General features: G+C 43.2%; 2 protein-coding genes across 15 annotated transcripts in view; both read left to right on the top strand.

The window, feature by feature from the left end:
- Window positions 1-706: 706 nt before the first annotated feature.
- Window positions 707-19,081, top strand: LOC132592677 (uncharacterized). Of its 9 annotated transcripts, none has more exons than XM_088660535.1 (23): window positions 728-1,042; window positions 1,854-1,934; window positions 2,057-2,107; window positions 3,540-3,584; window positions 3,846-3,890; window positions 5,809-5,853; window positions 5,978-6,010; window positions 6,121-6,171; window positions 6,278-6,322; window positions 7,784-7,849; window positions 8,479-8,532; window positions 9,835-9,879; window positions 10,516-10,560; window positions 11,527-11,577; window positions 12,968-13,021; window positions 13,509-13,547; window positions 13,850-13,879; window positions 14,624-14,680; window positions 15,670-15,708; window positions 16,262-16,318; window positions 16,637-16,675; window positions 17,883-17,957; window positions 18,574-19,081. In XM_088660535.1, exons 1-23 carry the CDS (start codon window positions 956-958, stop codon window positions 18,643-18,645), a joined length of 1,206 nt encoding a protein of 401 aa, XP_088516661.1. In that variant the 5' UTR covers window positions 728-955; the 3' UTR covers window positions 18,646-19,081. The 9 variants fall into 9 exon arrangements, with proteins under 9 accessions (XP_088516664.1, XP_088516669.1, XP_088516661.1 ...); XM_088660534.1 differs by having other exon boundaries at window positions 6,118-6,171; XM_088660538.1 differs by lacking the exon at window positions 6,121-6,171 and having other exon boundaries at window positions 707-1,042.
- The window catches only part of PKD2 (polycystin 2, transient receptor potential cation channel), a 30,015-nt gene continuing 26,725 nt past the window's right edge, over window positions 19,075-22,364 (top strand). For all 6 annotated transcript variants that reach the window (XM_035112038.3, XM_060278436.2, XM_088660530.1 and 3 more), the window contains exon 1: window positions 19,075-21,939. In XM_035112038.3, the coding sequence (XP_034967929.3) occupies window positions 21,399-21,939 (541 nt within the window). In that variant the 5' untranslated portion in view covers window positions 19,075-21,398. The remainder of the gene's footprint in view (window positions 21,940-22,364) is intronic.

Genomic DNA, 22,364 nt, shown 5'->3' with positions numbered 1-22,364 from the left:
TGAATCTTTCAGCCGTGGTGCTTACAAGCTGACCTTAAATCTATTGCCATCTCTCTGCCCCTCCTACCTTACAGGGTTGTTGTGAAGGTTTAAAAAATGAGGAAAGAGAAGAATATTGTATGCCACCATGAGATGCCCTGAAGAAGTGTGGGTTTTGTTTTGTTTTTTTTAAAAAATGTAATCAGTACACCATGAATACATTGCCCTGCAAGACGAATTTTTCGCATGACGAATGAGTCTTGCGATCTGAAGATGACTCGCAAGACAAATTCGTTTTGTGAAAAAATCATCTTGCGAATCACGGTTTCCCATAGGAAGGCATTGAAATTTAATTAATGCGTTCCTATGGGCAAAAAAAAAAATTTAAATGCATTTCTATGGGAAACCGCAATTCGCAAGATGAATTTTTCGCAAAACGAATTGACTCGCGGAACAAATTAAATTCGTCTTGCGAGGTACCACTGTACACTGTACAGCCCTCTTATTTCATCCTCCATACTGGATCCAAAATCCACCCTCCCTTTTCTGCACTGAAATCAAATACCAATGAATGATTACCTTGTCCTTTTAATGAACCACTCATGCACACAGAAAGAAGCACACTAAACATACCTTCATCCATGAGAAATCTAAGAGCAATTATCAGTTGATCTCTGAAGAGAGAACTGTTTTTCTTCTTCTACACAGTTTGCAAAAGACAACACGCCCCTCACAATCTCCTGCATGGGCTGAAGGAACCACTCTGTACCCCTTAAATCCTCCCACTTGAGACTAAAAAAGGAGCATTGAACAAAAACGTTTGATCATGATAAGGAACACTTCAACCAGTAGCTTTTGTCTGTTCTGAAAGTCAGTGAAAGGGGAGGGAGGAATGTGGTGATAAGAATGCTAATGGTCTCCCCCTTTCGACTTCATGGGTGCAAACTGGTGGGTTGGTTTCTTGGGAAGGGTTTAAATGCCAGGGGGCTGTAGGCATCCAGCAGAAGAAGAAGAAAGGAAGCGACTGACTAAGCCAAGATTGCTCCAAGCTCCACTCTCAGATGTAAGTAAATTTTGGAATGGCTGCTCTTAGACGAATCTGTCAATTTTGGTTTCTCTAAATTTCTCATTTCCCACATCCATTTATAGATATATATTTTCAAAAGTCCTCATGGGAATTCACCAGCATTTTAGAGTGAATGCCTTCTAATATACACATTTGTATGCCATTTCCCATACATTTTTGCACAGCAATTTTCTCTAACGCAATGCATTTTTGGAGGCCATTTTCACCAATATCTGCATTTTTTATATGCACACTTTGCCAGAGTATATGCATTTTTGTACACATTACTTGTTTGACGAACTGCATTACAAAATTCAGGAAAATGTGGATGAGTTTCAGCTCATGTATTGTTTTCGGAAATGCAAATGACGTAAGTTTTCCTTTAAATGCAAATTGAATTGAATTTCTCTGACATTCTTAGTCTACACATAGACAAGCATTTCTTTTGTCCTGCTGTTATTTCAGATCAATCAAGTTTTGTAGGTTGTTGAAGTGCTACATACCCACACATCACCTGCAGCAAAACTTATTTACCAGGGGCAATAAAGGAACAAATGTAAATGCTATAGTGGCCAATGCTGTCACACTAACATGCTTTCAAGGTACCACTCTTAGGATGCCACCTTGTGCCTCGTTGCTTCTGTCTATCCACTGTTCCCTTGCTGTTGATGATGGTTTGGCACTGATGAGCAGCGTGCAGTAGGAATATAGACCACAAAGTGAAAGAGTGTGATCTTGTTCTAGCAAGTTTGCAATCAGTTTTCAGCTTTTCTTCTTTTGTGCATGTAACTCGTCAACTGGCCATTAGAAAATCTTCTTCAGGGAAGCTTTCACAATGAAGACTGCTGTGATCTGCTGGTGCCTTTTCAGCATTGCCTTGGCTTTGCCAGTAAGTACATTTGCACGGGCAAAATAAAATAAAATAAGCCAATAATTGTAAATTTGTCTTGATGGCTTGGTAACAGGAGATCCGACCTCACCATCTCTTTTTCTACTTTCTCCCCTTCCAAGATTCACCATGAAAAACATGGCAAAGCTGAGAGGGACCAGGAGATAAAAACGGTACGCAACACATCCCCTCATTCAAACAGAAAACTTGCACAGGCCAGGTGTCTATATGATCACCCTAATCCAGTAGATCCAGTTTAGCAACACTAAGGCAATACGTCAATAACAATGTTAACATCTGATTAGCATTTTCAGAAGTTCAAACTGCTTCAAATACATTTCGTAGTTGTAATCCTTATAACAGCCCAATGGAGAAAAGCATTTTGTAGATGTGAGGGAACTGACGCTCACAGACAACAGCCTAAGGCAACATAGGGAGTAGTTGATGGAGATGTTGTTAAAACCAGGGACTTCCTGATTCCTACCTCGATCTCTTAGACACTATGATGCACCAGCACACTGTAGTTTTTACTGCTTCTAAAGGAGCCCCCTGGTTCTGGAACACCAGGAAGACTCACACCCCTCTGCTACTTCTTAGCAAACCTTTCGTTATGGCCTCCATCGTAAATAATCCACTGATCTACTGATCAGTCCATAAGAACTCAGTGGCATGTAGAGCCCATAAAGTGAAGAATACCACATGTGCAGAATGCTCAACAAATACTAGCCCCTGCCCCGTAAATCCATCCCTGTTGTGTGTCAGATGAATTGCACACATAGGCAAATAACAAACGGCACCCTGTGTAAAATTTAGCTTTGCCCCTTTGTTCTATGTGTGGAGACTGCGAAAAGCAGCCGTATTGCAGCTTAGGGAAAGGTGTTTCTTATTTCTTGTTGGGCACAAATTTCCACATTGTGTGAGTGGCAGTTCCTGTTCTGTTGGTTTTGTGAGCAGTTCCACAACCCAAGGAAAAGGTACTGGTAGAACAAAGTAATGCAGGCAGCACTCCCTCAATGGAAGCTGTCGTTTCTGTGAGGACATTGATCTATTCAAAAGGAACTCTGTAATTAAGAATATCCCATACCTGCTCCCGTTCCATGTTGAGAAGGTTTCATTTTTTATTACTGGTATTGATTTCATCACATAAAGATTATATTTTGGAAGTATTTTGGAGGTCAGTCTTCTCATTGAAAACCCAGAACTTCAGGTACTTAGGAAGCTGGTGCAAAACATGTCCTGTTGGACATGTTCGACTGATGGAAAACTGAACTCGTATGTATGTAAACTTCACCAAACAATCCACAGGTTTCAATTATGATCACTGATAACCTGAAGATTACTCACCTCAGGGTTAAAAACTATCTGACAGTCATGAGGCATATAGTAAGTGTCAAATGGAAGACTCATATTAGTACCTTTTCTGTGTTTTAAGGGTGTTGCGGTTAATTTTGATCACAAGGGGAAAGCAGCTGAAGCAAACAAAGTAAAAACTGAAAAGGCATGTAAAGCTTCCTTCGTGCTGAACAAATATGGGAACGACAACGTCATATTGTGAGATGTTTATTTATTTTTATTTGCACATTAATATTTGGTATTTGTTTTCAGGATCATCTGCCTCCAGCAGAAAGTGATACAACCAAGGAAGACAAGGTAAAAACCTAAAAGGACCCTGTTGCACACATTCCGGTCTCCTTAACAAAGGAGCTGCTTTAACGGGTTTTGTTCTACTAGATTCTAAACCTCACAAACACAGGATCACAGTTTTGGAAGGGATCCACAGGTATAATACAGACTGACACACACACACCATCCCCAAACACATTGAGTAGTTATGGGAAATACAATGTCATTTTGTGTGTGTGAGAGAGAGAGACAGACAGACAGACATTAATATTTGGTATTTGTTTTCAGGATCATCTGCCTCCAGCACAAAGCGATAAAACCAAGGAAGAAAAGGTAGGAAATCCTGTTGCACACACCCCAGTCTCCAAACAACAAGAGATTCCAGGGGAGGTTGCACATACTCAATGTTCAGTTTCCTTGGAGTGAAGGTCAATGCAGACTGTGGTGTCCTTAGGGTGTATGGTTTCATATTCACATATACACAACCTGAGTGTAAGATTCAGGGGTTCACAGCATTAACACCCCAACAGCTCTTCTTTCCCTGTTACGTTTTCGGAAAAGTCCCACGTCACCATTTTAGGTACAACACTTCTTCTTCTTCTTCTTCTTCTTCTTCTTCTTCTTCTTCTTCTTCTTCTTCTATCACTTGTTGCCGAGTAAGCTTGTCTTCCATAAAAATGGTTTTAAAAGTGAGTCCGTAAGTGTCTGTGGAGGCCAATTCTGGATCCACACGTCCTTCTACAGTGGGGGGGGGCATAGGTTTCTGGGTGGGAGCTGATCATAGTGAGGGTTTGCCAAGCGTGCCTTCCTCTTAGCATGTTTCTCCCTTTCGTCCTGAGTTTGAGCATCTTCAGAACCCATGACACCTTTGGGAAAGGCTGTTCTCCAACTGGAGCGCTCGCAGGCCAGTGTTTCCCAGGTCCAACACAGAGCAGACATGTCTCTGTCTCTCCAGCTTCCAGCATCAGCAAAAACTCTCTCACACAGCGCCACCCCTCCCCCCTGCCAGTGTATTGTTCTCCATCTTAAGATGGTGTGGCATCCAGTTAGGTGAAGTGTGAAAATGTCCACCCATTTATCTCTGTGGCAATGGAGCTCACTCTTTTAGATGCTGATGAGGGCACTTCACTGGCCTGCCAAAGCCAGTACCTTAACAAAGGAACTGCTTTAACAGGTTTTGTTCTACTAGATCAGTGATGGGCAACCTTTTGAGCTTGGTGTGTCAAAATTCGCCAAAAAACCAAGCATAATTCAGGTGGTGTGTCACTTCGAGAGAGAAAACCATAGTTTCACGATATTTATAGTTTTAATAACAAAAATGTATAATTGTAATATATAACTGTATTTCATAAACCAAAAACTAATTATTTAACCTAACCAAACCAAAAAACCCTTATTTATCACAAAGTGCCCAGAGTTGTTGAGCTTTTTTGGGGCGGGAGCTGCTGACCAAAGTTTTGCAGGTTTTTTTGGGGGGTGCAAAAGTTGCTTTGCTTTTTTGGGGGGGATGCCCCAAAGCTGCTGCGCTTTTGCGGGGGGAGAGAACAGAAATAAATGACGAACAATACATTCGCTGGAACTAACACAGAGCACCAACATAGACTGCCAAAGCATCAAAAAAAAAACCATCACAGAACGGGTTAAAAACGAACGCTGTTACACCCAATCATAGTCTGCCAAAGCGCCAGAAAAAAACAGCACAGAAAGGGTTAAAAAGCCAATCTCTGGCTGCCAGCAACAACAACAACAACAAAAAAAGGATCTGGGTTTTTACAGACAACAACAGCGCGAATGGGCCGATGGGACGCGTGCCAGCAGTGAGGGCTCTGCGTGTCAAGTCTGACACATGTGTCATAGGTTCGCCATCACTGTACTAGATTCTAAACCTCACAAACACAGGACCACAGTTTTAGAAGGGGCCTACAAGTATAAACGGCGTTTCCGTGTGCTGCTCTGGTTCACCAGAAGCGGCTTAGTCATGCTGGCCAGATGACCCGGAAGCTGTACGCTGGCTCCCTCGGCCAGTAAAGCGAGATGAGCATTGCAACCCGAGAGTCATCTGCGACTGGACCTAACGGCCAGGGGTCCCTTTACCTTTACAAGTATAATCCAAACTGCCACCCCCCCATCCCCAAACACATTGAGCAGTTATTGGAAATACAGTGCAGTGCCAGTCTCTCTCTCCCTCCCTCCTTCCCTCTCTCTCTTTCTCTCTCTCTCTGTCACATTAATATTTGGTATTTGTTTTCAGGACCATTTGCCTCCAGCAGAAAGCGATAAAAGCAAGGAAGTAAAGGTAGGAAATCCTTTTGCGCACACCCCAGTCTCCAAACACACTGAACAGTTATGGGAAAGATGACATCATAATTTGAGATTCAATTCCCGCCCCCACGCTACTTGTGTTTGGTATTTCTTTTCAGGAGCATTCTTCTGACAAAGCCAAGAACGAAAAGGTAAGCAACCAAAAAGAGTTATTATTTCACGACAGTTGGGAAGGAAGAAGTTAAAAAGAAGTTCACAATTGCAAAACTTGCCTTGGTCCCTTTCTCTGTGTTTTAAGCAGGCTGAGATTTTTAACGATTACTATGACATAAACACTCAAGCAGCAGAAGAGGTATGTAAAACTTCCTCCCCGCTGAACTGAGAAAGCGAAAGGCAGCATCATATAGAAAGGAAGAGTAATTGTTTTCCATGCACTAGCATTTGATATTTGTTTGCAGGGCGATATTTCTTCAGATGAAAGTGAAAACAGTGATAAACCAGAGGTAAAAAAAAAGACTTTGCACTACTGTAATCAGTTTGTAACTGTAATTTTTTTCCCCAAAAGGCTTTAGCTTGCCCAGTTATACTTCTCTGCCTCTGGATCCCTTGTTGCCAGGGCCGGCCCTACGGCCAGGCTGGGTGGCGCAGGGCACCACGGCACCGGCCCGCCAGGAGGGCGCCGCGAGCTGCGCCCGCCCGCTGGCCGGCCGGTCCACCGCTCCGCTGCGCAGCTGCGCCCACAGCAACCGTGCTGTGCCTGCCCGCCCACCGCGCAGCAGCGCCTGTGGCAGCCGCGCTGCGCCCACCCGCCCACCGCGCTGGGAAACGGGGCAGGGGGCGCCAGAGGGATCCGGCGCACTACGGCACCAGGGGCGCTTAAGACGGCCCTGCCTGTTGCGCAGGTGTGGGGAGAGGCTGAAGTTCGGAGACAGCAGCTTGCCTAAGGCCACAGTCATGGGGAGTCTATGGCAGAAGCAGGAACCAAAGCAGGGAATTCCTGATTTGTAACTAATGCGTCAACAGCTTTAGTTTCTATTGCAAATAAAGGAGCATCGTATCTTTGACACAACAGGAAGAGTAATTCAGTTCTATCCTACTTCTCTTGCAAATTGCTCTTTAAAAACACATGCCCTCAAGATCAGCCATCCATTGATTTATTATTGAATCATGCCTTAAGAACTCCCAGTACCAGTTCACAAAGGGGTGCTGGTGTGGCAATAGGGCTGAGATGTGCCTAGTTCAAGTGAAAAATGCTACCTATGATCTCAGTACACACATGCATATGCCCTGAATAAACACACACCCATCCTTGTTTTATGGCAGATGGGTTGTGCATACAGATAACACATGGCAGCTTACATAAAAATTTGTTCGTGCCCCACAACCTGTGGAGAGTCTATATATTCAAGCCTGTATAAAACAGCCCTCTGTGTAGTGACCTAAAGAAAGACCTCCCTTATTTCTTGGTGCTGATATTGCCACACTAGTTGTGCAAAAATTCCAGCTCTATTGATTTGGAGAGCAATTCTGCAATTCAATGATAAGTTCCTGATAGACTGGAGTGACACAAGTGGTATAAAACACAATATTCAATGGAGTCTGTCTTTCCCATGATGACATTAAATCACCCAAAAAGGAATTATGCGATGCAATTAATTACTTGCAATGCCTCCAAACCTCCTTCTGTTAACCGAGTCCCATCTTTGAACACTGGTGTTGAGTCAATCTCATAAGAATTCTGTCTTGCAAGGGTTTCGGAAGTCAGTCTTCCCACACAGAACTTTATGCACTAAGTAGGTTAGTACATAATGCATCCACTTCACCAAAAAACCTGGAGAAGTCAGCTATGATTATTGGCAATATTGAGGCTTCCAACTTCAGGGATAACTCCTATCTGAAAAGCATGATGCCTGCAGCAAGTGTCAACTGGAATACTCATGTTGGTACTTTTTCTGTGTTTTAAGGATACTGAAGTTAAGTCTGTTAAGCAGGACAAAGGAGCTGAAGAAGAAAAAGAAAAAAGTGAAAAGGTATGTAAATCTTCCTTCCCACTGAGCTGCTGCTATTATTATTATTATTATTATTATTATTATTATTATTATTATTATTATTGCTATTATTATATTTATTGAATTTATATACTGCCCTGCCCTATACACAGAAGTCTCAGGGTGGTTCACAGAACAAAATCAAAATATAAAACCACAAAATATATAATAGAAATTAAACACACACCCCAATCAAAATACACACACACACACACACACACACACACACACCTCAATATAAGGGAGGATAGCATCACATTGTGAGATATGATTTTTGTTTTCAGGATCAGCCTTGTCTAGCTACAAGCAATAGCACCAAGGTTAAAAAATGGTGGGTTGTTGTTGTTTTGGGAAAAAAAAGATTTTGGAGGTCAGCATGAAAATCGAGAACTTCAGGCAGTAAGGCGCTGGTGCAAAACACATCCAGTCCATTGATGGAAAACTGAACCGGTGTGTGTATGTAAACTGCACCATAAAATAAACAGGATTCAGTTATGATCATGGGTCATACGAAGACTTCTCACTTCAGAGAAGTTCCTATCTGACAGTCATGAGGCATGAAGTAAGTGCCAAACAAAATACTGATATTGATACTTTTTCTTTGCTTTAAGAATGCTGATCACGAGGAGAAAGAAGCTAAAGCAGAAAAAGAAAAAACTGAAAAGGTATGCAAAGCTTCCTTTCTGCTTAATTGATCTGGAAAAGACAACATCCTATTGAGAGATGTGATTTATTTACAGTGGTACCTTGGTTCTCAAACTTAATCTGTTCCGGAAGTCCGTTCCAAAACCAAAGCTTTCCAAAACCAAGGCACGCTTTCCCATAGCAAGTAATGCAAAACGGATTCATCCGTTCCAGACTTTTTCAAAGCAACAACCCAAAACAGCAATTTAACATGAATTTTCCTATCTAACAAGACCCTTGATCCATAAAATAAAAGCAAAACAATGTACTGCAGTCACACAATCAATCAGTAGCTGAACTGGGTTCCACAAAGTCACCCCCCCCCAAAAAAAAGAGCCACAGAAACGCAAAATAAATAGCAAAAAACAGACAGACCTCAGCGTAACACTCCAAACGGAGAACGTTCAACTTCTGAAAAAAGTTTGCAAACCAGAAGTTCAGAACACTTACTTCCAGGTTTGCAGTGTTTGGGTTCCAAGTTGTTTGAGAACCAAGGCGTTTGAGAACCAAGGTATGACTGTATTTTTTTACACATTAATATTTGGTATTTGTTTTCAAGACCATTTGTCTTCAGCTTTAAGTGCCAAAACTGAAGAAGAAAAGGTAAGAAACCTAAAAGGGACCCGTGGCACACACCCCAGTCTCCAAGCAGCAAGAGATTCCAAGGGAGCCTGTACCTACCCAAGGTTCCAATCCCTTGGAGTGAAGGTCAATGGAGACTGTGGTGTCCTTAGGGCATATGGTTTCATATACACATATATTATACAACCTGAGCATAAGATGGAAGGGCTCACAGCATTAACACCCCAACAGATCTTCCTTCCCCAGTTGGTTTGCAGGGAAGTCCCAAGCCACCATTTTAGGTCCAGCACAGATCAGCCATGTTTCTGTCTCTCCAGCTTCCGACATCAGCCAAAACTCTCACAATGGCTCCCCCCGCCCCCTCCAGTCTATTGTTCTCTATCCTAAAATGGTGTGACATCCAGAGGTTGAAGTGTGAAAATGTCCACCCATTTGTCTCCTGCTCCTTAGCTCCTGTAGAGTCTACAATGCTGAGACTGTGAAAAGCAGCCTCCTTTGTAGTAAGGAAAGGCATTTCCTGTTTCTTGGTACCAATAATTCAAAGCTTACATAATAGGATCACAGGTTTGGAAGGGAAGCGTGGGTGTAATGCAGACTGATCCCTCCCCCTCCCCAAACACAGCGAACAGTTATCTGAAAGACGACGTCATGTTGTGAGATGCATTTCCACACACACACTAGTGTTTGATTTTGATTTTCAGGAGCATTCTTCTAAAGCTGAAGGCGACAAACCCAAGGAAGAAAAGGTAAGGAACCAAAAGAGTTACTCTTTCACAAAGGAACTGCTTAAACAGGTTTCCAATAATAATAATAATAATAATAATAATAATAATAATAATAATAATAATAATAATAATAATTTATTATTTATACCCCGCCCATCTGGCCGGGTCTCCCCAGCCACTCTGGGCGGCTTCCAACAAAAGAATAAAACACAGTAATCTATTAAACATTAAAAGCCTCCCTGAACAGGGCTGCCTTCAGATGTCTTCTAAAAGTCTGGTAGTTGTTTTCCTTTTTGACATCTGTTGGGAGGGCGTTCCACAGGGTAGGTGCCACCACCGAGAAGGCCCTCTGCCTAGTTCCCTGCAACTTGGCTTCTCGCAACGAGGGAACCGGCAGAAGGCCCTCGGTGCTGGACCTCAGTGTCCGGGCAGAATGATGGAGGTGGAGACGCTCCTTCAGGTATACTGGACCGAGGCCTACTAGGTGCTAAACTCACAAATACAGAGTCACAGGTAAGGAACAGACCCACAGCTATCATTCTGACTGTCTCCCCCAAACCTATAACACACTGAACTAATATGGGAAAGAAAACATCATATTGTGTGATGTGATTTTTCACATACAGTACTGTACTAGTTTTTGATATTTGTTTTCAGGACCATCCTTCTCCTGTTGGGAGCGGGAAAACCAAGGAAGATAAGGCAAGAAAATGAAAAGGATTCTATTTCACGACAACAGGGACATTCCTCATCTAAGCTGTTTATAACTGCAATATTTCAGAATGGTTTCACTGGCTCAGTTACAGATCCCTCTTTCATTGTTAATGTTTTGATAGAGCCCATTTAATTGTTCAGCTTCAGGTTTTAAAGACGTGGATCAGATATAATGGCATACCATTGCTTGGTACTTCATACATGAGTCTTGAGTCGATGTGCCTCTGCCTCTCCCTCTCCCTGTACTCTGTCAAGCTCCAAGTTCTCGGCACTTCATAATTAGTCCAAAGCAGGCCAATAGCTACTGGAACCTATATTTTGCCCAGTTTCCATTTGCATTCAGGATCTCAGGCGCTAATGGGAGAGAAAGGCACAAGGCTTGGTCCCCAAGCAGCCAACTATGAGTTGGCGTTTGGTATGGGCTACCCCAGCCTTTGAAATTAGCAAACTGAACTGGCCTACAATCAATAAAACAGGCATTCCAGCCACCAAATTGTTTCTGTTTCCACCAAAAGCTTTTTACTGAAACACAGCAGTGTGTTGTGAACAGTGCCGGATTTACATACAGTATAAGCTAAGCAAGCTATAGCTTAGGGCCCCACTCTCTTGGCCCCCCACCCCCCCCAAAAAAATTTTTCACTATTAATATACTTCTTCTTAATTGTATTTCAGTTCAACAATTACTTTGATAAAATACATATCTTGTTATGTGCAAATGGCTTTAGATACCTATTAGGTCCACAAATTGCCATACAGCATATATTCAACACAAAAAACAGTGACAATTTGTTGTTGACAAAGGACAGCTGGACATATAAAGGGCCCCGTTACCTTCCGTAGCTTAGGGCCTCCTCAAAACTAAATCCGTCCCTGGTTGTGAATGAAATATAAGGGCATGGCAGTTTCATTTTGAAGTATTGCTGATATTTGTTCTTTTTTCCCCTGTGGTTGAAGGATTCTGAAAATAAGCCTGCTTCCAGGAGCATTCGGTCACTGAAAACACCGGTGTGTGAAACCTCCCCTCCCCTGAAACAGAGACATTTCCCCCTTTCCCTCTCATTCACACAAGTACTGGAAATGCAGGTGGTAGATTCAGGGTGGTCAAAAAACAAAGTTATGAATGAAGTGAGCTATATCAAGTGGGTCGCTGGCTTAGAACAGGGATGGAAAACCTGTGTCCAGCCACATGCTGTTGGGTGCTGAGTTCCCATGCGCCACAGCCAAAATGGCCAGAAGTCAGGCATGATGGGAGTTAAGTGCAACAAAATCTGGTAGGCCAGCGCCGAGGGCCTTCTGGCGGTTTCCTCACTGCAAGAAGCAAAGTTACAGGGAACCAGGCAGAGGGCCTTCTCGGTGGTGGCGCCCGCCCTGTGGAACGCCCTCCCATCAGATGTCAAGGAAATAAACAACTATTTGACTTTTAGAAGACATCTGAAGGCAGCCCTGTTTAGGGAAGTTTTTAATGACTGATGTTTTTATGTATTTTTAATATTTTGTTGGAAGCCGCCCAGCCAGATAGGCAGAGTATAAATAAATTATTGTTGTTGTTATTATTATTATTATTATTATTATTATTATGGCCACAGGTTCCCCACCACTGGCTTAGAAATTGTTAAATGAGAAATTGTTAAATGGCTGACATGGTGTGTCAGCCATGACAGCTAAATGGCAGCTCTATATTGTGCCAGTTGCTCATGGGTAAACAATCAAGGTGAGCTCTTGTCTTTGTGCCCTGCATGTTGGCTTCCTGGAAGCATCTAACTGGCCAATTTCAGGCTGGATCTACATTGATCTTCTAAACGTTATTAAATACAACGTTTTATACCGCTTGATGGCAGTTTTCCATCACCGAGGGCTTGCTGCTCTGCAGTGCCCTCTGGTGTCACATTTTAATAACACACTTTTAACATTATAAATGACAAGTGTAGAGCCGCCCTAAGATTCTTGATCTGACTCAGAAGGGCTCTTTATATTTAATACCATGGAATTCGTGGAATATAATATCCTGCCCCAAACTAAATGTTTGAAACAACTTAACTCCTTATCAGTTCTTCAAAAGCATATTTAACTATGTTTTAATTAGCCCAATTTTAGAGTCTTTCGACTCTATCTCTGTTTTCAGACCAAAGTAATTTGTTCAATGAACTGCTGAGATTTATCCCTATATTCAGCAGTATAATGCAGAACCTCAAAGCATGCTCTGTAAACTGGCGCAGAACGCTTCCTCCCTGGTGAACTACAGTGGGAAAGACAACCTTTTGCAGAAAATATAAATTATGACTGGGAGAGCCCTTTGTTTCTGTAAGGAAGTTACAGTCTTGTGGGGGGGAAGAGCTTTAGCAGCTGAAAAGTTTCATTTTTGAATACTGATTTTGGTTCTCTTTCTGTGGCTCAGGAATCGGATGCTGAAAATCAACCTGCTTTCAAGAATCTGAAAAACGCTGTTCTGGTATGTAGTGTCATGGTCATTAAACTGCCCAAAGAAATGTAGCAGGAAAATGTCATTATTGGTGGAATAATGAATTCTAACTTGAATACAAAACAAATATTATCACTTGACCAACAGTCTAAGGAATTATGGCTAGATTTTTCCTTGCTATGGATACGATTTTATTGTTGATGTGGGCCATATGTGATAGCCATATGTGATAGCCATATGTGATAACACTGCAACCCTGACCCCACTTACTTGAGAGTAAGCCCCGTTGAATTCAATAGGGCTTACTTCTGAGTGGACATGGTTCGGATTGTGCTGTTTGTTGCTACACAGCATACGGAACAAGAAGTGTGGAATCATCTGCCATCTTTCACCACCTAAGCAGTGGTGCAGAAAACTAAGATCAATCAGTCCAAACAGGGGTCCACAAATAATGTTCCAATGAGAATATTGTGCTTTCACCAGGAGATATATGACTTTCCACATTCTTGACTTTCAGACGTCACTCGCTTTGGACATGAGAGAAGATGACCAGGAGGTGAGATGGCAGAATAAAAGTCAAATGTTTGTCTTTTATTGTTTAATTATTAGCAGCTTCATTATGCTTTCATCGGTTTTAGGTCGGATACCCCTTTCAGTATTACCATTTATGTTTCTTCTAGTGTTTCATTTTCTTTGCATTTTTTGAAGTAAAATAGTTCCTACCTGAGTTGTAAACATGCCCCCCCCCCCAAATCATGACCCTCTGTTACTTTTATTAAGTTCCACTCTTATGTGGTGGAGAGAACATTACGAATGGAAAAGTTTCATTCTGAATACAATTTTGGGTTCTTTTTTTAGGCTCAGGATGCTCTAGCAGAAGATTCTCAGGTATGTAAAGTTTCTTTGCTGTTGAACTCTCTGGAGAAATATAGCAGGAAAGCATCTACAAGGTTCAGGGTCAGGAATTATGACTCCTAACATGATAACAAAAAATATAAAATAAAATCGAGGCAATAACTTGACCATTAATATGAGGAAATACAGCCAGATTTTTCCTTGCTATGCATAGGATTTAATTGCTGGTGTGGCCCATATGTGACAACTACGAAGGCTCCAATCCTGACACCATTAACCTGGGAGTAAGTCACACTGCATTCAGTAGAGCTTACTTCTGAGTGGGCAGTCTTACAAATTGTGCTGTTTGTTTCTGCACTACATTCTGAAATAGAAGTGTAGACCTACCCTGTTTCTCATATTTTAAGACGTAGTCATAAAATAAGCCACAGCAGGATTTTTAAGCATTCAAGGAATATAAGCCATACCCCGAAAATAAGACATAGTGATAGGTGCAGCAGCAATACCTGCCGCGGCAGGAGGAGGAGGAAAAATATAAGACATCCTCTGAAAATAAGCCATAGTGTGCTTTTTTGAGGAAAAATAAATATAAGACGGTGTCTTATTTTTGGAGAAACACGGTAAGCATTGATGCAGAAATCTAAAGGTAATCCAGTCCAAATGGAGCCCTTTTCACATAAATCATTTTCAATCAGACAATTGTGCCGTTGTCAGGAGAAATATGACTTTCCAGGCTACATGTTTTCTCTGTGTTTTTGGTTCTTTTTCTATGCTCAGGATGCCGAAAACCGTCCTGCTGTCAAACAACTGCAAGCTCCAGCAAAAGATTCTCAGGTATGCAAAGTTTCTTTGCTGTTGAACTCCCTGGAGAAATATAGCAAGGGAGTATCCACAAGGTTCAGGGTCGTCATTGGTAGAATTACGACTTCTAACAAGATAACCAGGGCCAGATTTAGATGAAGAGGGGGCCAAGGCTACTCCACTTGTGAGGCCCCTTCCAATCCCCCACCCCCACGACTAGAAGAAAATGGGAAAGTGTTATAAACAAAATTGATTGAAGCCAAGGATATGGCAGGTATTTAAAATGCTGCAATTCACAATTTCTCCTCCAAAGGACATAAGATACTATTGTTAAATACCATTGTGGTTTTTAAAAATGCATAAATGTTAAAATTAACACTGAAAAACTTTTACAATAGCTGAACTGTGTAAACCTTTCATGGAATAAGCATTATTATTATTTTGGAAAATGAAGTTGTAATGTTATTCTTAAAAAAAAACACATTGAGTTTACAAATTATATTGCCTGGGAAGTGTAAAAACCGTATTTTTCTGTGTATAACACGCCCCGGTGTATAAGACGACCCCTTATTTTAAACTTCAAAAATTTAGGAACAAATATAGTCTTATATTTATCGGCACTGACGATAACAAAACATAAATATATTGGGAGCAATAACATGAGCAGTGATATGAGGAAATATGGCAATACCTTTCTTTGCTATTGATAGGAGTTATTTGCTGATATGATAGCTACAATGGCTGCAATCCTGACCCCATTGACCTGGGAGTAAGCCATACTGTATTCAATAGGGCTTTGCTTCTGAGTGGACATGTTTAGGATTGTGCTGTTTGTTACTACACTACATTCTGAACTGCTGTAGAAGTGTAGACACACCTGCCCTCTCTCACCACCTAAGCATTGATTCAGAAAACTAAGAAGAATCTGCCCAAATGGGGGCATTTTCACATAAATCTTTTTTTAATTGGACAATTGTGCTGTTGTCAGGAGAAATGTGACTTGCCACACTCTTGATTTTCAGAATTTACCTCCTTTGGACTTGACAGAGGTTGACCAAGAGGTAAGATGGCAACCCTTAATAAAATTGGAACTTTCCCCTTTCTTAGTTAATTATAAGCAGCTTCCATTATGCTTTGATTGTTTTTAGGAAAGACCCTCTTCCAATAAAATCATTTATGTTTCTTCCGATGCTGTTTTTTAATAACATTTTTTAATTTTAAATGTTTGGTCACGAGTTGTCGGAATGTTTTCATCTACGGCAGGCATAAGAACCTGTTGGCCTCATGTTGTGGTTGGACCACAATTCCCATCATCCTTTACCATTGATGCAGATGCTGGGCCTGAAGGGGGTTAAAATCCAACAACATCTGGAGAGCCACAGGTTCCCTATTCCTTATCTAGAGTCCAGAATAGTTAATACACCAATCTTATGGGACAGTTCACACTTTGCATGAGGACAAGTACAGTATAAGATAAGACACATTATGAATGGGACAGCTCTCTGTTGCTTTTATGAAGTTGCCCAATTGTGTGGTGGAGAGAGCATTACAAATGGAAAACTTTCAGTTTTGAATACGGATTTTTGTTCCTTCCTCCCCCCCCCTACGATTCAGGGTGCTGAAAGTCAACCTGCTTTCAAACAACTGCATTCTCCTGCAGAAGCTTCTCAGGTATGTGAAGTTTCTTTGCCAGTGGACTATCTGGAGAAACACAGAAGTATCCACAAGGTCTTCAGGGTCATCACTGGTGGAGTTATGACTTCTGACATGATAACAAACAAACCAAAGAATATTTGAAGCAATAGCTATGGCAAGACCTTTCCTTGCTGTCATCTTATGACTTGCTGATGTGGGCCATATCTAGGCAGTGAAGCAGAAATCTAAGAGCAATCAGTCCAAATGGGAGCCCTTTTCAAATAAATCTTTTTTTAATCAGAAAATTGTGCACTTGTCAGGAGAAATAAGACTTTCCACACTCTTCATTTTCAGAACTCACCTGCTTCGGACTTGACAGAGGTTGACCAAGAGGTATGATGGCAGCATTTAATAAACTTGGAACTTTCCCCTTTCATTGTTAATTAGAAGCAGCTTCCATTATGCTTTAAATGTCTTTAGGTGACACACTACTTTCAGTATTTTCATTTACATTTCTTCCAGCACCTTATTAAAAAAAATTTTTTTTGCAGTAAAATAGTTGGAGCATCTAGAGCCAGGATGGTGAATCTGTGGCCTTCCTGCTGCTGTTGGACTACAATTCCCATCATCCTTGACCATTGACCTTGCTGTTGGGCCTGATGGGAATTGGAATCCAACAACTTCTGGAAGGCCACAGGTTCCCCCTTACTTATCAAGAATTTACAACATCTAATAGATCAGACTTACGGACAACTTGATACATTGCATGATGACAAATGAAGATTTTGGAGTAGAAAGAGGGAGCTTTTCCCGCCTGCAGAGCTCTTTAAATCGTTGGCCCCACCCCGACCGACCTCATTGGCTGGTCGGGGGGTGACGCAGACGGGAATCTACCATCGCGTAGGGGCTGAGCTCGCAGCCCCTACGCGATGGTTCAGTCGGGCAGCCCACAACCCCACCTCTGTCGCAGGCGCGGAAGTGGCTTTACTACAGTACACTACACACTGAACTAGATGTATGGACACATTTGTCATCTAAGCAGTGATGCAATCAATCAAAATAGGGGACCTTTCCACATAAATCATTTTTAATCAGAAAATTGTGCTTTTGCAAGGAGAAACTGACTTTCTGCACTCCCGATTCTCAGAATTCACCTGCTTCGGACAAAGTTGAAACTTTCCCTTTCCTTACATATTAGCAACTTTAATTATGCTTTCATCGGTTTTAGGTTGGATACTCCGTTAAATATTGCCATTTATGTTTCTTCTAATGATGTCTTTTATCACATTTTTTTTGAAGTAAAAAGGGTCCTACCCAAGTTGTAAGCAGGGGGGTTTTTTCAGCCGGAATTCACTGGCACCTCTCCGGTGGCCACCATTGCCCTTGTAAGATAACAGGGGAGGCATTCATGGTGAGTTCCGGCACCCCCTTTTTCTAGAAAAATAGCACTGGTTTTAAGAATGATTCCCCATAGAGCAGAGACAAGAACCTGTGCTCTTCCAGCTGTGGCTAGATAAACCATGACCCTCTGTTGCTTTTATTAAGTTCTGCTCTGATGTGGTGGAGAAAATGCAGATTTTGGTTCTTTTTCTATGCTCAGGATGCTGAAAACCGTCCTGCTGTTAAAGAACTGCAAGCTCCGGCAGAAGAAAACATTAACGTTGCTGAGCAACAGGTAAAAATTACAACATAGAAATGTAACTCTGCTTCAATTAGTTCATTATAAGCATCCCTTTGGCATTGGCTGTAAGGAATGTCCATAGTCAGTGTGGCTAAAGTTTAGCCCTCTGCTGGTTTTAGCTTTTTGAGATAAAAGTATTATTACCTACAGAAGCACAAATTTAAGTATCCTAAGATTTTAAATGACTGCTTTAAGCATACACACACACTGGGTATCTCAGTGATAACTGCTATAACAAATAAGGCAAATTTAGAAATTCTAGGAGCGAGATTTAAAATCTACTCCAGGTAGATTTTAGCCCGTCAGGCTTCAACTGGTGGGTCACGGCTTCTAAATCTTCACGCTCTTCGTGTTAACTAATTTATTAGCAGTAAATGCATTCCAGTCGTTCAACCATTGGTTTTAGGAGAGGTGCTCATTTCTTGCCTTGTGTGCCATCATAGCAGTTTCATTGATTGCATGATTGTATGTGTAAGTCAGTATCTGAGGATTTCATAGAATCCTATAAATTCTTTAACTTTTCACTGTCAGAATTTTTTTGGGGGGGGGGGTTGGGGGGAATGTGGCTTATATTGAGGCCAATACGGTAATTTTATTATATTTTTTACAGGTCTCTGATGAAAGTGAACCATCAGCAGATTTCCTAGGGGATTTCCAGGACAGTGTGGAAGCTGAAGTTTGAAGTGTAAAAGTCTAATATGAAACCTGTGCCTCTAAAATAACTACTATCATCAGAGGTCCTTGAAACTGCCTAGCATTGACAATGAAATTCCTTTCAAAGCAAGGAAGATTAACATTAAAATGTGGACACAAATCAGTAATATTCTTTTTCTCAGCTAGGCAGATGGGAAACTTGTTTTCATATCAACATTTATTTTCAAGTGTATACAAGAATGAGTTTGATTTCAGTTAGTAAAGATTCAAATACAACAAGCTTTGTTATATAAACAAATTGAAGGCTATTAGTTCTCATTTCCACTATAGCAATGCAAGCCTTTCTGGGCATAGTTCATTCTAATTTTCATCATAAAAAGTAAGAAGAAAAAGAAAAACACAGATATTCTTCTATGTGATTCACGTTTAATGATTTTAAGACTTGAAATAAAATGTTGTCTAAATGAGTGGTGTCGTCTATTTTCCAAAGTACACCAAAACACACTCAGCCATGTTGGTCTGTTTAAAAAAAAACCACAAAAAACCCACCAACCAGCAGGCCAAGAACCATCTATTGAAACTGAGGACTAAAGAATGTGGGACTTGGCATTAACGGAAAACATCGCACATAAGAAACATGAAAGGAAGTTAGTTAAATTGGACCCTTTTTTATTAACAGTCTCTTCCTTGGGAGCTTGTGGCCTCTCCTTTGGAGGATTCTAAGCAGAGGTTGGATAGCCATCTGCTATGGATGCTTTAGTTGAGATCCCCGCATAGCAGGGGGTTGGACTTGATATAGAAAAAATAGGGGTGGTTGGCTTTTGCTGCCCAACTCCCCAAGGGACTGAGTCCCCTAAGTCCATGATCGGTCAAAGATGAATAGATGGAGGCAGGATGCAGGGAAACAAGGCAGATATTTATTTTTCTGTTGCGACAGAATTTCCTCCCATCCTAGGAAGGAGGCAAGAGAGACCCAGAACCAAGAAGAAACATCTCTTTTAAGGGTTTGCATTTTGGCGTGGAGAAGGACACCCCCTGTACTGTACAGTCAGAAATTATATCACACATAAGGTGGGGTTACTGTGGCTCAGGCGGGGGCCAAGATGTGATATTCCTGAGGATTTAACAAGCTTTTCATAGTTCCAGACACTGTTTACACAAAACATTAGCATTTGATAAGATAATCAGGATGCCTATCAGACATCCCTCAATGCAGAGCATCTGGGCAAATAATGACAATTCATACAAAGGAGCTTCATAGATATAGGAGAATACCCTTCAAGAACTTCCCCTGATTACTATCTGCCTACCTGTTCTCAGGCAAGGGGGATTAAAGAAGCAGAGGAAATATTGAGAGTGTGGTTCCTAACATGGGGCACACACCCCACAGGGGGGAAATTCGATTGGGGGGGGGGCAATTCAAGAATGAATGATTAACAGTGAATGGCCTTTTTAGGCTTCCTCCACGTGAATAGTTCACTTTTTGAATAATAAGAATTATATGCCACAGAGGGGGACATCAGGATTTTAGAGATGCTTAGGTGGGGCATAGGCCAAGAAAGGTTGGGAACCACTGATTTAATGTATTTAGGGAGAGCCAAGATGGATTTTGAATTGCTCTCCTGTACTGTTTTAGATGGGGGCGCTGTGGGTTAAACAACAGTGCCTAGGGCTTGCCGATCAGGTCGGCGGTTCGAATCCCTGCGACGGGGTGAGCTCCCGTTGCTCGGTCCCAGCTCCTGCCAACCTAGCAGTTCTAAAGCACCTCAAAGTGCAAGTAGATAAATAGGGACCGCTCCAGCAGGAAGGTAAATGATGTTTCCGTGTGCTGCTCTGGTTCGCCAGAAGCAGCTTTGTCATGCTGGCCACATGACCTGGAAGCTGTACGCCGGCTCCCTCTGCCAATAACGCGAGATGAGCGCCGCAACCCCAGAGTCGGTCACGACTGGACCTAATGGTCAGGGGTCCCTTTACTGTTTTAGACATGTGGTTTATATACCTATGTGTGTGTGTGTGTGTATTCACCTTGTGCAATTATTAAAACTTAATTCTATATCTGAGACCTTAGAATTCCTCTAACAGACTAGAGCAGGGATGTCCAACAGGTCTATCACGATCTACTGGTTGATTGCGGGCCATCCCTGGTCGAATGCATGATCCTGGTCAGTCACCCCAAAAAACAAAACAAAAACTCAACCATTTTGGGTCTTCCTCCCCCCAAAATCCCAACAACTTCTGGCCTTTCTCTCCGCCCCCCCAAAAGCTCAACAACTCTGATCAATACTTCCCCCCCCCAAAAAAAAGCTCAACAACTTTGGTCAATACAATGGGTAGATCACTGCCAGTTTTTTTTAGTGGGAGTAGATCGCAGTCTCTAGGAAGTTGGAGATCCCTGGACTAGAGGACCTCCGGGGGATCCCTTTCCAAGTCTACCATCCTAATCGGAGGCAAGGACGGGGTTGTGTCAGCAGCAGCTGAAGCTGCAAAAAAGAGGGACAAAAACAAAACAAACCCCAGTTAGATTCGGAAGGAGCCGCAGGAGCTCTGGGCTGTCTGGGGAGCGCAGCTCTTCCCCTCCCCGCAGCTTCCCGGCCAAGAGGCACACGCAGCCCGGCCGTGTCCGCTTCCCCCTGCGAGGCGGCGCGCTATGGGCGGGGATGGGGGGCTGGAAGGCGGGCGGTGGAGAAGGCGAAGGCGCTCCCTTCCCGCGCCGTTACTCGGCCGGCCTGAGAGAAAATTTCTGAGGCGGAGGCGGAGGCCTTCGTCCAGGGTCGGAGGGCCATGGCGGGACTTTGCCCTCCCGGCGGCCTGGAGCATCTGGAGCTGGGGCGGCTGCGGGACCCGCCGGGCAGCAGCAGCGGCGTCGTTGTCGGCGCGTCGTCTTCTCCTTCTCCTCCTCCTCCTTCTTCTTGCTCGCCGTCGCCGCCGCTCTCGTCTTGCTCGAGGCAGGCCTGGAGCCGGGACAACCCGGGCTTCGAGCCCGAGGAGGAGGCCAGGGCGGCTGGCGGGAGCGCGGCGGCGGGGCCCGTGTTGCAGATGGGCGTGGTGGAGTGGGGCCGAGGAGGGGCGCCTTCGCCCTCGGAGCCCGACGCCCGACGCCCAGGAGGGCCCGCCGAGAGCGGGAGGCAGCGGAGGCGCAGGCGGCGCGGCGAAGAAGAGGAGGGCGGAGGGGAAGGCGAAGGCCAGCGGCCTTGTTCCTCCGGAGGCGCCCCAACGCCCACGCCGCGTTTCCCTCACGAGGAGGCGGGCGAGGAGGTCGCCGAGCAGCCGCCGCCGCCTCGCCGCCTCGCCTGGGCCAAAGGGATGGCGCACCGCCTGCGAGGTGAGTGGCCGCCCGGCCTGGCCCTTCCGTCGCCCTTCCCGGCTCGCATCTCTCCTGCCTCACCTTATGGCTTTTATGTTACTCGCGAGTCTTCTGCTGTGAAGACAGATGCAAATAATCCATTCAGCTCCTCTGCAATCTCCTTCCCCACCTTTAGCACACCTTTGATTCCCTTGTTGGCCACAGGCCCTCCTCCCACCTCATTGTCTCCTGCTACTACCGTAATGCTTTTTTTTATTAGTAGCCCAGGAAGCTGCTTTCAATCCAGTCAGACCTTTCCTTCATCCATCTAGCTAATCTGTCACAAAAAGTTGTAACGTTTTGGGCCAAACTGCGCTGTGGTTAAACCACTGAGCCTAGGGCTTGCTGATCAGAAGGTCGGCGGTTCGAATCCCTGTGACGGGGTGAGCTCCCGTTGCTTGGTC

Source organism: Zootoca vivipara, chromosome Z1 (assembly GCF_965207765.1).
Source record: "Zootoca vivipara chromosome Z1, rZooViv2.hap1.1, whole genome shotgun sequence".
Classification (NCBI taxonomy): domain Eukaryota; kingdom Metazoa; phylum Chordata; class Lepidosauria; order Squamata; family Lacertidae; genus Zootoca; species Zootoca vivipara.
This window is presented reverse-complemented; position numbering and strand designations above follow the sequence as displayed.